The sequence below is a fragment of the Lepisosteus platostomus genome, chromosome 17, assembly GCF_059453375.1.
Source record: "Lepisosteus platostomus isolate fLepPlt1 chromosome 17, fLepPlt1.hap1, whole genome shotgun sequence".
Taxonomy (NCBI): Eukaryota; Metazoa; Chordata; class Actinopteri; order Semionotiformes; family Lepisosteidae; genus Lepisosteus; species Lepisosteus platostomus.
Genome location: NC_142627.1, coordinates 22,340,530 through 22,356,589, shown reverse-complemented (window position 1 = coordinate 22,356,589; position 16,060 = coordinate 22,340,530). Strand labels below are relative to the sequence as shown.

The window sequence follows — 16,060 nt, the reverse complement described above, 5'->3', positions numbered from 1 at the left end:
TCTCAGAAAAACTGAAAAGATAAAGTGTATAACAAGCTACGGTACATACCTGATTTCCACCAATATTAAAACCAAGGCTTAAAAAATATCAATCCATTTTCTAACCTCTTTATCCAGTTCAGGGTCACGGGGCCTAACCCTAGCAAGCAACAGGCACAAGGCAGGACACACCCTGTACAGGACAACAGTCCATCTCAGGGCACACACAGACACCGATACACACACTCACACCAGTTTCCCCAGAGGCCGATGATCCTGTCTTGAGTCTTGTGAGGAAACTGGAGTGACCATGGGGAGAACACAAACTCCACCCAGGTCTGGAACTGAACCCAGGTTCCTGTGCTGCAAGGCAGCCATGTTAAACATGTGTCAGCATGACTAAAACATTACAATTTTAAAAAATATTTAATTCTACATATTATTTATGTACGCTTATTTACCCTTTTAATGGAACATGAGTGGACTGGTTTTAATGCACCACGGGTTATAGGACTAGGTAGATTATTAATGTGGTGTAATTCTGAAAGATTTTTCTAGTTTTATCACTCAGACCTAGCAATGGGTGCTGTGTGAATACATCTTGTTTTAAAAATGACTTTTACTTTTTTTAATGACTGTGTTGCTTAGGCTTTTAAGTTAGAAGCCATGCAGTTTCCGCAAGCCCTTGAGGTCTGTGAAGTCATCTCTCACTGTCATCTCTGCCTGCCTGCCCACTCTGACAGTGACAGGGGCGCTCCTCCGCATCACGACTGCACACCTACTGTACAGCGTACTAGCACTCGATATAAAATGCAACTTGTGTTCCAGAGCATTGCTGCCCACGCCGAGATCAGACTGGAAATCCCTCAATGCAGCTGTAAAGCTGCAGAAAATTTAATTCGGAAAAAACGTTCTGTACTATTGTATCTACAAAGCACCATCATAGCTGCGATTAATGTTACATAAGAATCGCACGCAAAACTGGCACTACATTAATCTTAAAGCAAAATGTTTTTGAAACTCAACTGAATTAATGAGCAGGGAGAAATGTTTTTATTCTCTCATACTGTAAGTTCAGTCTAAAAGAAGAAAATCAGGGGTAGTCATGCTGTAGATAAATCTAGTTACAGCCAGTACCTGCCAATTTGTACTCCTTCGTGCTGTCTAATGATGAAAAACGTGTAGGATGCGGTCTTGTAGCATCTGTTTGCAGGTGTCAAACTGAACTGGTGAAGCACCAATGAGAAAAACTCCATGATTTAAACCCTTCAAAATCTGCACGTGGAAATGGAATTTGAACTGTTGATCTGCAAAACAAGTTGGTTTTATTTTGTACTATAGATAATATTTAAACATAATAGGAGACTACTTTTGAAACTACTGAAATAATCGATAAAACAGTAGATCATTTAGTGTATTAATACATTGTATAAAGAATATATATATATATGCATTTTCTAATCACTGTATAACGCACAGTGAAGCAGGAGACTATCCTGACCAGCAACAGACGCAAGGCAGGGTACACCCTGGACAACTCACTAGTCCCTCACAGAGCACACACACACAGACACACACCAGGGCCAATTTTCCCAGATGCCGATTAATCTACCAGTTTGTCTTTGGACTGTTGCAATAAACCAGAGAACCCAGTGGAAACCTGTGTGAACGTGTGGAGAACATTCAAACAGCACACAGATAGCACCCCAATAAGTGAGCACAGGGTCCCAGCCCTATGAGGCAGCGATATTAACTGCTGTGCCACCATGCTAGCCCAAAAGCTACCTTGTACTGTATATATTCTCTTACATTTTGCAGTTTGTTCAATTCTATTTTTTCATCTCTCTAGCAGTTTAGGTGAACATCTTCAGGACATACAATATGTATTGTGCAATAAGGCATTAAAATTACATGCAAAATTCTATGAACATATAATACACAAAATAGTGCCATTTTGTACATCATACAGTACATCTAATAAAAACTTTATGAAAAATGTAATTAAATAAAATAAGAATTGAGCAGGCATGAAGTTGATAACAGCTACTGTAGGTATTAACGATCCAACCTATTATTCTATATTCATACAGTATTTCATTTAAGCAGAGGCAGGGGAATCAAAACTTCAGTGTTTTTAGTTTGTGATTATGCAAAGGTTGGATTATAGGCTTTTGTAAACCAGATTTTGTGACAGTAAAAAACTAATGTTACTGTTTAGAGATCAACTGATTGAGATTTTAATCATGTAGATGGTTAACAATGTATTTTATTGCAAATCCATTTAAAGCATTCTCCCTCAAGTGCCACTGAGGGAGAGATTTTTAACCTGAAATTTAATGGGTGTCATTTTTACCATCGAGAAATCTCCAAATAAATTTGAGTACCCACAGAAATCTTAATTAAAATCTTTTTGGAAAAAAATGCATTTGTATTATGCTAGGTATTTTATGCTATAAATGTCATTTTTCATATAAAGACATGCAACATCACCTTCTGTAGCAAATAAGGTTTTCCCTCAGAAGGAATAAACTCCAATTATTTGTAATCACTATCAGGCTCCATGTCATACATCTCAGACTCCAGATGGAATATGAACAAAATTAATTCATTTTCATTATACATGTGCATAATTAATAAATGTATTGTGTATTGATGATTGTGAAATGTATCAAAATGTCCAAATGTGCTCTTTTTGAGTCATATTCCTAAAGTTAAAGCAGTCACTGAATATTGATAGTGAAAGACGTATAAATATGTTGAAGGTATATCTTTTTTAGTGAATGGGAGTTAACATGCCTGTAGATTTTAGTGAAGCGAACAGGATCACGGTGGTGTAGGAGTCAATGATGTACAGTATGCGTTTCAGTGAAACCTGTTTAAAACTAATTAGCGTTTCTGACGTTCATTCTTGCAATAAAAGACCTAAAGGATGGAAAGTAAGCCCTTAAGCATGCATTTGCACCACTATTTGAAAAATGACTTAAATTTCAGTGGATTCTGCAGTCACGCAAGCAAAGGTAGTTGTTTCAAGCTCTGGTTGACACTATAGCCCCTGTGTCACTGGTCAGCTCTTACTGGGATTCCCCAGAGTGGCGAAGCATCACTGGAGGTAGGGTTGGCGTTAGGTGGCCAAGTTCTCTTGTCTCTCAGTAGAACCTTGACTTCTGCTATTTCCTGCACAGCTCCAGTCTTACAGCAATGTTGAAGACATTCACGTCAGGGCTAACTTCCCTGTACAGCACATTGAACAGCATATCAAAGGATGAATGGTTCAATGGGTGAGCAGGTCTGAGCTGTCTGTCTGCCCATTTTCCCCATGTGGAACAAAAGTAATTTGTGTGAGAGAGTACAATAATAAAAAAACAAAGAAAAGTAAAAAAACAATGAGATCCTTAGTTGCTTAATAATCACAGAGGTTTGTTAACAGACACCCAACTGCATTGGCTACCATGTTCATATTGAATGTGAAAGGGGAATTATATCTCTGATATTATTTAAAGCTACTGTTATGGGCTGGGTCTCCAAAGAAGCTAAAGAGATGATGCATTTAATGCCGGCTGCGTTCTCCACATATCAGTAGCAGTTTGCAAGGTCAACCATAGTTAAAATTGGCTCCTCTAGCTTTTTTGTCTGTAGAACTCCAATTATCCCTCTGCATTGACTAGCAGCAATCGATATACAGATAAAAGACAATGAAGTGTAATAAATTATTTTAAATACAATGATCTGCATATCATATCATAGTTTTTCAGTATGTGACCTTAGGTTAGAAGTGCTTTTCCAATGCTGTAGTGAGCACTGGAATAAACCAACACACTTTAAAATACATTTACTTCAGGCCCAAGAGCAACAAGCAATTCACATAGCTGGGGGTTGCATTTAGGTCCCTAGGGATGGGTTTGTAACACAGGCAGTTTATCTCCTTTTGCTTGACACACGCTTGCCCAAAGTCTAATGCTCTGCAGGAACACCCATGATCTGTGATATCTTGCAGGGCACAACAGCCTTAAGAAGCTGAGCACGGTTTGTGCAAGGGTCATAGGTCACTGTGGAATAAGCTTCCAGTTTATACAGGACATTTTCAGCTATTGTGTACTTTTAAATGTGCAGCAGAGAGCATTGTGTAAATCCAATGAGGGAATGATTGATCAAATTATTTTTATGACCGTTCAGGAGTTGCTGGCATGGTTATTGGTCATTAACATGCCTTCTCAATAAAGACTGCATAAATATCCACTTTTAAACCTGTTTTACATGATTAAATTGTAAGCTTTAGACCAAATAGCTGTTATGAACTGGTCAAGGCTATCATTCTAATCTTATGTAATTATAGTCATCTGCAGAAATATGTAATACATATGGAATGAAACCCACTTTCTTGTTGTTATACTGTAATCATGAGGGCTTTTGAATAGGGAGCCCCAGAGCTTAATTTGCATGTTGTTGGAGAGACACTCTGCTTTGAGCATCTTGTTTGCTTCAGCTTGCTGCTCACTAGCTAACCTTGCATTGCATCTTTCATCTGCTCCACCTGTCCTGCACTGAAATCTTCTTGTAAAGGACACAGCACAGGCTCTGGCTACAAATACCGTTCAAAAGTGCACGTCTTGTAGCAGACATGAAAACAACGTCAAACTAATTAATAGCAAAATCATATTAAGCTAGAGGCCAGTCACAGTTACATAATGACATTAATGAATTCTAGACACAATGATAAATTACTGAGATGAAAATTAAACATAACAGTAAACATGCATGTTAATCCATTCTCAAATTAAGCAAAGGCTTGCAGTTAGGATGAAAACTATTAATGTGTGTTTGTAAAGAGCTCAAAGTATACTGTATGCAGCAATTTTATATTTGATCAGATAGCCTCCACGGGCTTACTGTTGACTACAGACAGCTTTATCTAAGCCTGCCTCAGCCCTGATTCTGAATTCCAAACAATCAGTGCTGATACGACACTCCCGATATCGTGAGAGCTTACAAACAGTTTGGCACACTGGAGATGACGATGAAGCTCTTATTACGGTACTGTATGTTCCTCACATCTTTAGGTCACAAAGGAATTAGGTTAGGACTCAAATTGTGACTTGATGAGACAAAGTCTAGCACACCAACTCCAACTACAGCAGTTTTACATTTCCCTTATTTGCATTTTCTTTTTAGAGTAAATGTTTCAGCTTTAAGGATGAAAGTCAAAGACCAGTTTTATCATGAAGCCAAACTGTAGCAATCCACTTGCAATAAGCTTGTAAATATAATCTGAATCCCTGCTTTTAGACCAGACTCCAACACCGAGAGTAAGCTCTTTACACAATATTTTGGCTAGAAAGCATATCAACGTGGGCAGCACGTTAATCTGCAAACACACCAACTCCCCAGGCAATAAAGACATTCTACAAAACACAGATGGTTTTCTGCATGTACTTGCTTTAACAACAAATACTTATCTTTTGCCTAAGGTATCATGCATGGCCCCCTTCACAGAAAATCTGGACCTTTTCCCTGTTCTTTGTACAAATAATGCTGAGGTGTTTGTTTCACAGGTGGATATAAACTGTAGAACACTGCACACCATGAGTCAAATGATGTGCATCTGATGTACTTTACAGAGATGTTAGTGTAAAAAGAGGAATGCACACCAGATAGTTTCAAAATTAATTAACTTTCATCATTTTAGATTTTTAGATTTTAAAATTTTCTGCAAAGACTGCATTTCATATCAGACACTGTCATGAGACTTTTCTGACAGGGACAATGTGCTTTAATATTTTGGACTATTTATTAAGATTAGTCTTAATATGTTTTTCCATTAACATCTGAAGTAAGGTCTTAGCGGATTTGTAGTTCACCTAATTTTTTAGTGCAATTAATGAAGGCAGTCAAAATTGAAGCCGTAATTACAAAGGGAAATGATTCCAGGCGGAACAAAAAAGTAATTATAACATTTACATAATTAGTAACACTAAGTAAAAAAAATATTAGCTTTACTTTTTTGTGATGTAAATCCAAAAATTGAAAATTACCAATATATTAATAACTGCAAATGCTTTACATAAGTTTAAGGATTGATCTGGGTTCAATTCCAAAACACTGGGGTGCTGTCTGTGTGGAGTTTGTATGTTCTCCCTGTGTTCACATGGGTTTCCTCCAGGCAATCCAATTGCTTCCCACAGTCCAAAGACATGCTGGTGGGTTCAAACTGGCCCTGGTGTGACTGTGTCTGTGTGCCCTGCGATGCATTGGCGTCCTGTCCAGGGTGTACCCTGCCTTGTGCCCATTGCTTGCCAGGATAGGCTTCAGCTCCCCAGTGACCTTGAAGTGGACAAAGCGGTTTGAAAATGGATGGACGCTCAGATCCACAGAATTCATTGCAAAGAATACTCAGGCATTCACAACAGTCTTGTGGCCTAGATGGACGCATACACAGACTTATTAGGACAGGAATTAACGTCTCACTTTCTGGACCGTCTCGCGTTCAGTGGACTTTTTTTGCTAGAACAGTGAGAGGCTTACAACACCATTAACAGCTCGAATAAACAGACAGGCCCAGTGCACATGAGTCCTGCTGCTCTTCTGGGACCTGGGTTCTTTCTGTGTGAAGCTTGCATATTCTCCCAGTTCACATTGGCCCTGTCCTGGTACTCTGATTTTAAAGAAGTGCTGACTATTGTCCTGACTACTGACTTTAATTGTCCCTGTGCGTACGTGATTGACTGATGTTCCGTCCCTTTCCTTCTGGGACTGGCCTCCTGCTTGCTTTGACCCTGAGTGGCTTTCTGAAAGTGGATGGATCACTGAAAGAGAAAATAATTATGTATGCAATTATTTTCACCAATAATACAGTACAGTATGTAATTATGTTCTCATCAATATATAATGATAATATAATGGTAATATTATTGTATATGTAACTAGCTATGGTATAATAATGGGAATTTATTAAATCGTATCGTTTTCAACAATTAGGTCATTAGATAATGCTGAAGTACATATTGGTCTCTCGAGCGGTTCAGCCAGTGAAGGAGCTCACCTGTGTGCAGGTTGAGCTCTGCAATCGCGGGTTCGAACCTGCGAACCGGCTGTGACCAGGATTGGCCAAGCATGTCCGCTTATAGCTTCCCTAACAACGCTGCCAGCAGCTACACAGAGGGCAATGGAAGCCGTGACCGAGCTCCCCTGCGGGCTTGTCCCCACCCCTCCGTCCAGTGAGCTGCCAGCGGGGAAGACGCATGCCGAGGGCAGGGCCCACAGAGAGGTCAAGTGACACAACCCTGCCCAGGCATGTAACACCTGGACAAGATAAGAACAGGACCCTATCAAATTAGGAAAACCGGCTAAAGAACCTGACAGACCTAGCAGCAGCTGATTAAAATTAATTACCTTTTTCACATACAAAAAGCGTGATTGCTAATTGGAGTAAATCTGGCTGTATACTGCATCTGTGTCTAAAACACTTCCTAGCAGCTTTGTTTTTCACAACCAGGGTGTGGGTTGGACAGCATAATGTTTTGCGTTCACAGGAGCTCATAAGCTTTACCCTATAGACTATACCCTAAGTGTGTCAGATTTACCTTGAGGCGAACCAGACTTTCAGGTGAATTCTGAAATTACACAAGAACTTTGCAGAGATTGCCAAGTTATTTAAGTATCAGTGAGGAGAACAGAGTTACTTGCTAGACAAACTAAATATTTTATATCAGCACGATACCACAATTATTTGTCTTTTGCATACTGTATATTCTATGTAATATTTGACATGTAAAATAATCAAATGCAGTGTTTATTATCAGCTCAACTCAAGATTGTCCCTTCAGTAAAGGAATGCCACCAATGGCAGTAAAGTACAACATCAGCTCTGGTATTGATCTGTGTGAGCAAAGGGAGTTACTTGTATCCCCTGTATGAAGTAACATCGTCCAGAAAAGATTAATCATGTTTAAATAAGGCATCATTATGCTATGCTAGTCTATTATTTCAATTTTTATTGCATCATTGGAAATCGTTAAAAAATATACAATATTATATTTGTATTTATTCATGGTTAATCTGGTTAACCCATAGGTCTCTTAAGGAAAGGTAGACATGAATAACAACCAAGAATGCAATCATGCAGCAAAATTTCATAGCACTAATACTCTCTATTTTATGTACTTAAACTTGAAATAGATAAACCACCCAGTAAAATACGATGTCTCACATTCATTTTGGAATTAGTTTTCCATTTGCACAGGGTAGATTAAACTGGAAACATTTTTCTTCAATATCTCAAAGAAAAGGCAGCGATCTGCTAAAAGTCCAAAAATGATTACTGAAATTTAAGTTTTTGAGCTTGGTCTCTCGTCTTTAATGTACTGTAGGATTCAGACTTATTTGTATTGCTGAAATCTTCTTTTTCCTAAAAAGATTAATGCTTTCATGATTTTTCCTATATTCACAGGAATATTAGCCATTTAGGTTAAATACGAAGACACCCAGTTAAAGTAGGGGAAATCATTACACAAAATGTGCTAAGAAGTCTTTTTTTACTGTAATATTCCACAATTCTTTGTTGTGTTTAAGCATGTACAGTAAGATAACAGATAAAGACATAAGACATGGAATCAGAAAATGTTCCAGGAAGAGTCGTTTCTTTAAAGGATGCGACATATATCTTATCACCATCTTCCAGTTAGTTTGCTATTTCTTGCTTTATTTGTTCCAGCAAAAAAAGCTTCTAAGTCATGGAAATAAACTGAAATGAAGCATTGCATGAGTTTTCACTTTGCTGGAAAAGATAGCAAGGTGAACAATCTCACCACAAGATCTCTATATAAGGGTTTAAAAACAATATGGAAGAATAAAAAGAAAGTATTACTGTCACCAATGGGCTTATACAGTATAGCCATTTTCAGTGTGGAAAATGATCGTTCATATGGGTTCTATGCTTTATGTAAAATTCCATATTGCTTTGTTCAAAAGAACAAGTACAGGTATTAGAAGGAACAACCATACTTCTTTGACAAAGTAGATTATTTTTTTCCCTTTAATCTCAACTTTAAGACTAGGAATAGCTAAATGTTCTAAAGGAGAAAGGAGTGTTTTAAAGGAGTGGAGCAGTGGCCCTAAGTACAGTATACATATCACTTCACTGTCACAGCAATGTGACAGAACTTCAGTAATAACTGTTCTTCATATAGCATTGTATCATACATCCCTCCATCCATTTTCTTACTGCTTTATCCAGTACAGGGTCATCTGGAGCCATAAACTATACTGCCAAGCAACAGCCGCATGGCAAGATATACCCTGGCCAGGACACCAGTCCAGCACACTCACACCGGGGCCTGTTTTCCCAGAAGCCACTTAATCTACCTGTATATTTTTGGATTGTGGAAGGATGGGAATACCCAGAGGAAGCCCACACAGACACGAGGGGTACATACAAACTCCACATTGAACCCAGGGCCCCAGCATGGAGAGGCAGAAATGCTGACCACTGCCCCACCGTGCCACCCTCTTCTGTACATCCTTTTGTGCAAATTGAATTTGCTTGGGGGTTTCATCACACCCCGGACGTCCCTCAAAGGACTAATCATCAGGAACTGAAGCTACCGATATTGACTGTCAGCCTGGAAATTAAAGGATTAGATTAGGAATGTCCCAGCAATGGTGAAATGCGCTTGTAACCTTCCTGAAAGCAGTCTTGTATGCTGTGCATGTTTCAACAGGACACTCATGACATGTCAATTGCCCCGTGTGCATGACCTTGCTTTGTTTACACCAGGATTACAGCACTGGCACATCTGCACTGTATTAGTCCAGAAGGCATAATTAAGTTTATTTTCCTCCTGATTGCGCCACATTCTCAATTATGGAAATTGTATTTAGAAGCATTATTTTCTCAGGACTGTATAAGACACCTAGTTTTCATTTTTATTTTAATCGTGCCACCATTCTCCCTCCAGTAATCTAGATTTTATTTGGCCTCCGCACTGCTCCGAATCCCATGGGACCTTTGTCAGCTGTGTATATGAATATTTCAGTCGGGGAAAGTGCTAGGAGTCACGTGCTAACTAAGCTACAGCGGTTTTAGCAAAATAAAATGACAAGAAATGCAATCAGGTCGCTCTGCAAGGCAGTGGAATCATCTTCCCCAGGACAGGGCTCAGTGCTGTGCTCTGCAATGCAGTCTCTTGTGCTGCTCAAGGTACTGTATGTGCCGCCTGAATACAAACCACAGCTGGAAAAGAGGTACTGCAGATACGTTTGTTGCTTCTCAGCAGTTACTACTGTTCTAACTCTTCCTGTTGGCATCCACTAAAAACTGAAATCACCGTAAAGACATACAGTACATAACGCTGGCCTAGAGGGGTTTCTCGGGTACCTGAAGTTATTTTATTTCCAGCTCCCCAAAAAAAGGCATTGTCTTGTCCCCCATTGTGATGAGATTAGCCAAGATGACTGCTGCCTGATCTTCTCACTGGATTATTAATGTGATCTGGTATTTCCTTTTCTTGTCCTAAACCACTGTATATACAGTATACACCTTTATATTTTTTTCCAAGTCAAAGGCTTTGGTCCACATTCAGCATTATGTTGTCACCAAAGATTTCCCCTTTCTCCGCTGTGCACAATGTGGAGGTTATCTCCATTTCCCAATCTGGCCCTCGAACAAGCACCAGAAACGCAAACACTTTCCTCCAGAACGGTGATTGAAAATTTTACAGAAGACTTTTGTGTGATCGTTCCTTTTTTCACATTGAGAGCCCAGCAGTACTCAGCGCTTCAATTCAGCGTCGGGTGGAAAAGAACTGCAGTGCTCAACGATCTGAGCGAGGGCCTTTGCTGGGTAACTCTGGAGCTCTATCCAAGCATTTCATCACATCAAGTCAATTAATAATAATAATAATAATAATAATAATAATAATGTGAAAACCTCCATAATGCAGCCTTTTGAGTTATGACTTCACTGTTGCAGTTGTGTCTCATGACTCTAATGTGACTCGGGCACCTTCCATGCTGTCCAGATGTTTTGGCAACCGTACTTGTTGCATTGCAGATGCGATTCCTCATCTGCATGGCTGCCTTTCAGAATTCAGAACCTCGCTGATCCAGCTGTTAGGTCACAGGGGTGCTTCCCGTCATCTTGTCATGCTGGGACCTACTGTAGCAATCGCAACTGGGTGAGACCTTATCATGTGATCGTGCCAGGAAATTCCTCTTGACATTCCTTCCAACCACAGTCCCAAGACATGTTTCCTCTCCCTTTCTGTGAACCACACCATCACTGTTGTGCAAATCACAGTGCCTTTCATGTACACGCACATCTTTACACATGCAGAACTCGCAGACTCACATATCACACTACAGTACACATATTATAGGCATTAACTCACAAGCTTAAATATTATATTCAAAACAGATTAAATGGTTAATGATGCATATTAAGAATTAGGGGGGTCGTTTTGGAATTGTTGGAATATGTAAATAAATTTTATATGAATTACAGATTTGTTTCCACGTCAGTATCAGACAGTATCACATGCGTGTTCGTGATTGTGTAGCCTCTTTACATTTAAATCATTGAAATAAGAAGCTTTATCTACAAAACCAGCCTTGCATTGCTATGTGCTCTCTTCTGTTCAAAGTGCCGATTGCCTTCGCTTGTTCAACAGGACACTGGAAGCTAGTATGAAAAGACTACATACATTTCAAGGTCATAAATTGTGCACATGGCAGCAGCAAATAATTTATTTTTAATTTGTCTGCTAACACTTCCCATGAAATATTCTTGCAAAATAAGCTTCACAAATTTCAATATAGCACTTTTACTTCCTCTACACAACCCATGGGGTTAAATTATCCACTGATTAAGGACAAGTGTAGAGGGGAGCTCTAGAATTGGCTTTTCTTTGCTTGATTAGGTTGGCAGGAAATGCTAAATTGTAAAGTATAAATACAGGAGTAAAACGGCAATGATCAACATCAACTGAAGATCTTTGCTGAAAAGTAACTGATGCTGATTCAAGGGTTTCAGGGAAAGAAAGTTGTAGTAGGCATCAGCAACTCCATTGTGCCACTGATTCTAAAAAATAAACCTTGCCACAGCACAGAAAACCATGCTGACTGCAAGAGAACAAGTATCTAACGGCGAAACTAATTATAAATTAGTTAGGGAAGATGTCTGTCTTACATATTTGCACTTTGAATTGGTATCTCTGAACTTCAAAGGCAGAAGGTTCCCTCTCCACAACCAACCAAATTTGCATTATTAACGAGGTCACTGCATCAGAGGCCGCTTCAACCCCCTGAGTGAAAATAGTCTCAGAACTCGAACAAGAACCGTTGCAATAGTGACATGAAACTAAACCACGCAGCAGCGGCTGGGACCTGACCTCTGTTTACCTCTCTTGCAGACGAACAAGGCAGTGGCCAAAGGAGACTTTCACCAGGCAAGCTCCAGCTCCAGACGAGCCCTGTTCTTGGCTGTGCTGTCCATCACCATCGGAACTGGCATTTATGTTGGAGTGGCCGTGGCCCTCATAGCTTACCTTTCAAAGAACAATCACTTATAGCTCCCTGTGCCTGGCAAGGAGCTGCGACAACTACAGGGCTGCACAGGGCAGGACCTGGGAGCACCTGGAATAATATAACCCAGCATATCTCATTTCAGGCAACCAGCTAGAAGTCAAAGCAAATGTGGGCCTGACAAATAGGCCTCAGAGGTTAGAAAAGAACAAGAGAAAGTTCTTCACTGGGGTTTTGTCTTTATTTTAATGACTAAGGACCTCCCAGTCCTCGAGTAGTGGGTTCCTGAAGATCTTAGAGGTACCTCTCATTTCAAGTGTGATTGGGACCTGGAAATCACACATGTTTATGATTTTGAACTAGCTCAAATAAGCCGTTAAGGCCTGAGATGGAACACATCCTGGAAACAAATGTGGTCCTCCAGGACAGAAGCCCACTACCCCTGCTATAGGCAAAGGAAGTTGGTGTCTGTTTCTGCTACTGAATTTTTATGGGAGCTGAATTCAATTTATCAAGGCCGCAGAGACCTAATATGGATGGGCCGTTAAGAAATCAAAAGTTAAAAGCATGCAGAGGTTACCTGTTTACTTTATATTAAAAGCTCTTCAAATGTACATCTGGGAGACCTCAAATCAATTTCTTATACAGAATACTCAAAGGAATGGTTTTGCACCTGAGGCAAAATCAATGGTTCAGAACTCTGTCAACGGCTTTTTAATTTCTAGAATCTAGACATTATTTCTCTCTGTTCCTTCAAAGCTTCCGCATCTACAGTAACTGTATCCCTGAAGCTTTTCACATCATCTTGGCCAAGGACCAGGAGTGTAAACAGGTGGTGAAACAGAGGGGCAAAACAAATTTTATGGACACCCCTTTAAGTAGTCTTTTTATCTGCAAAGCCTGTTCTATAGCCAGGGCACATTTGCATTTCTAGTGGCAGATGAGACTATGAAAAACACACCTCCTGCCTCCTGTGTGGGAAACAGAAGTCTTTAAGGAAAAGAGATAAGAGATAGTAAAAGTAAGTTTCCATGACTTCTGGGAAAAATGTAACGGACAGAAAGTCTTTAAATGTAATTTGACTTCAATGAAATTAGTTCTATTTTCAAGTGTGTGCACTTCTTAAATGTAAAAGTGCTGTATCCAGCAGATGTACAATACGGATGTAGTACAATAGGTCATATACAGTAGGATTAAGTCATGGATTCATCAAAACATCACATTGTACACTTGCTTCTACTTGCTAATAGAATCCTTTACATTACAGGATGCAAATAAGCTTGTATCAGAAGCAAGCACAAATTAATAGACTGAATTCTCTGAAGGAAAATAAAACATTGTAAATACAATGTAGTCATCTACAGATTTATATATACACTAAAACGGTGTATGTGAAGTGACAAACTGTAATGTCCTCTTTTCAATTCTGCTTTCTCCTGAACAGTGTGCAAGACATTTTTGTTAAACTACCCTAAATATTTAGTACCAACCACTAACTTTTAATTTACAGTTATTGCAATGTCTGTGGACATGTTTCTATTTTAAAATGTAAGATTTCAAATAAAGCCCTGTATTTCCCACAGATATTTGCTCATGTTGGTACGGTTACATTCTATGGCAAAGTCACAACTCTTTAATGAGACCCTTGTTTCTCGCAGTGGAAAATTTAACTGGTGTGAGACGAACCAGACAGGCACTGCACAAATCTAATCACCTGTTTGGGGTTACTGACAAGCTTCAATGAGCTTGAAGAAGGCAGACATCTAAACCTTTGAAGATTCCTTCCATTTCAATCCTATCAAACTGCTGATCTGAGTACAAGGGGAGATTGCTCCATGATGTTTTTTTTAACAATTCAGAATGTCAGAACAATCTTTAATGCTCGAAAGTTGTCATCTCAGCAGAGCAGAGGCAGCCAGAGAGTTAGTGCCCCATGTGCAGTTCATCCCTAGCCAGGATCAGTTTGGCCAGAGATGTGTCTCATGTCTTCTGTGCCACACAAAACCATTCAGCACACAGGCAGGAGAACAAATCTGCAGAGCCAAAATTTCATAAGACCAAATGGGTTATCAATGCCAAGCTCCAGAGAGTGATGTCATCATCACAGGCTCACGCTATGTGAGCCCAGATACACTGGCACCGAGGCTGAGCTAAACCTTGTGCTGTGAAACATCTGCTAATAAGCTTCATGGGGTGAACAGAAAGGCTGGCGTCTTGTCTCTTGTTCAAATATGGGTCATCTCAGTCCTGTATACAAACCATCTTTTTATTCCTCCTAAATTGGAAAGAAGCTAGCAGCAAAAATAAATTAGGGACCTCCCAACAACACAGCAAAGTAGTGAAAGCAAATCTTCAATTAATTATATTGATCATGTAAGACATGATAAAAAAAACATTTTACAATACTGTTTTTAAGTATGCATTTCTTAACATGACAGCAACTTTACAAATCACCCACACCACACCTACCATGGGCTCTGCTGGGACATAGCCAAGCTGAATAAACAAAACTTTCTTTAATGATTTTCTTTTTTAGTGATGCATTTGGAAACAATATTCACTCTTTATTAACAGTCATAACACATTTTATGTCTTGTCAGAGAAGAAACATCTTCACACAGATCACTGTTGTTAATCTAATTGACTTCTGCACATATTTGTACCTGATTTATTTGTTATTGTGTTGACTGCAATGATTGTATTGAGGCAAATACAGAGATTGTATGTACTTGGTTACACTTGTACTTATTTAAAAAATTAAATATAAAACATGAATTAAAAATAAGCAGACCATAGTTTTTTCAAAAATGTTTGACTTCATTTGAGAAATGGAATGATCCTTCTGGTTTGGTCCATGCAAACTTTTTTGCAGTGTAACCTAGAATTAAGAATGTAACCAATAAATGTGACTTTGATATTATCCCTTAACTTTAAATATCCATCTTTGCCTTTTTATTGAAACCAGGAAACCATCTTTGTTTTATTTTGTGTCTGAGGTAAAAGTAACGTTTGTGTTAAGGATTGAATATTATTTCAGTCTAAACTACATGTTAAACAGCCCTGCTGTAACAACTGACCATGCGGCTTCTCTGAAAAGCTGAGGTCACAATTGTATGGGACACACTGATGCAAGTGCAGACAGCGGCGTTGCTGGGTGGCTAATCATCGACAGTACATGCATATTCAATACTTGAAAGAAAATGTCAGCTGCTTTTCAGAAATATTTGCTCCATTGGCTTTGCACTGATTTGTATCTTTTAGGGAGGTAATCTGTGCTGCCGTTTTTAATGTGATGGAAGCCTTTCATAAAATATTAATTTCAGTTAATAAAAATATGCAATTGTTCAATAAAATTACTATATTGCACAGACAGTGCTAAGAAATGCTTGAATAGAAAAAACTCTCAAGTCAAGGAGCCACGCAACAAGTAACAATTACATTGAGGCTGATTCCAACATTGACATGTTCTGGAAGCAAGATTTTGAATGTGGTAAAAACTACCACATTGCTTTAACACGTAACAAAATATATTTTCCAAGATACTATGTATGCATAGGGAATAAGAATG

At 39.1% G+C, this 16,060-nt stretch overlaps 1 protein-coding gene and 1 long non-coding RNA gene across 2 annotated transcripts in view; one reads left to right on the top strand and one right to left on the bottom strand.

Moving 5' to 3' along the window:
- syndig1 (synapse differentiation inducing 1) overlaps positions 1–15,427 on the top strand; it is a 33,893-nt gene extending 18,466 nt beyond the window's left edge. The window contains exon 4 of the mRNA XM_088610100.1: positions 12,381–15,427. Within this exon, the coding sequence (XP_088466226.1) occupies positions 12,381–12,539 (159 nt within the window). The 3' untranslated portion in view covers positions 12,540–15,427. The remainder of the gene's footprint in view (positions 1–12,380) is intronic.
- Positions 1,010–7,438, bottom strand: LOC148646404 (uncharacterized). Its single transcript, XR_015927933.1, has 3 exons — positions 7,016–7,438; positions 6,691–6,779; positions 1,010–1,286 (listed from the first exon to the last, which is right to left on the bottom strand). It is a non-coding gene; the product is annotated as an uncharacterized LOC148646404 (long non-coding RNA).
- Positions 15,428–16,060: the final 633 nt, after the last annotated feature.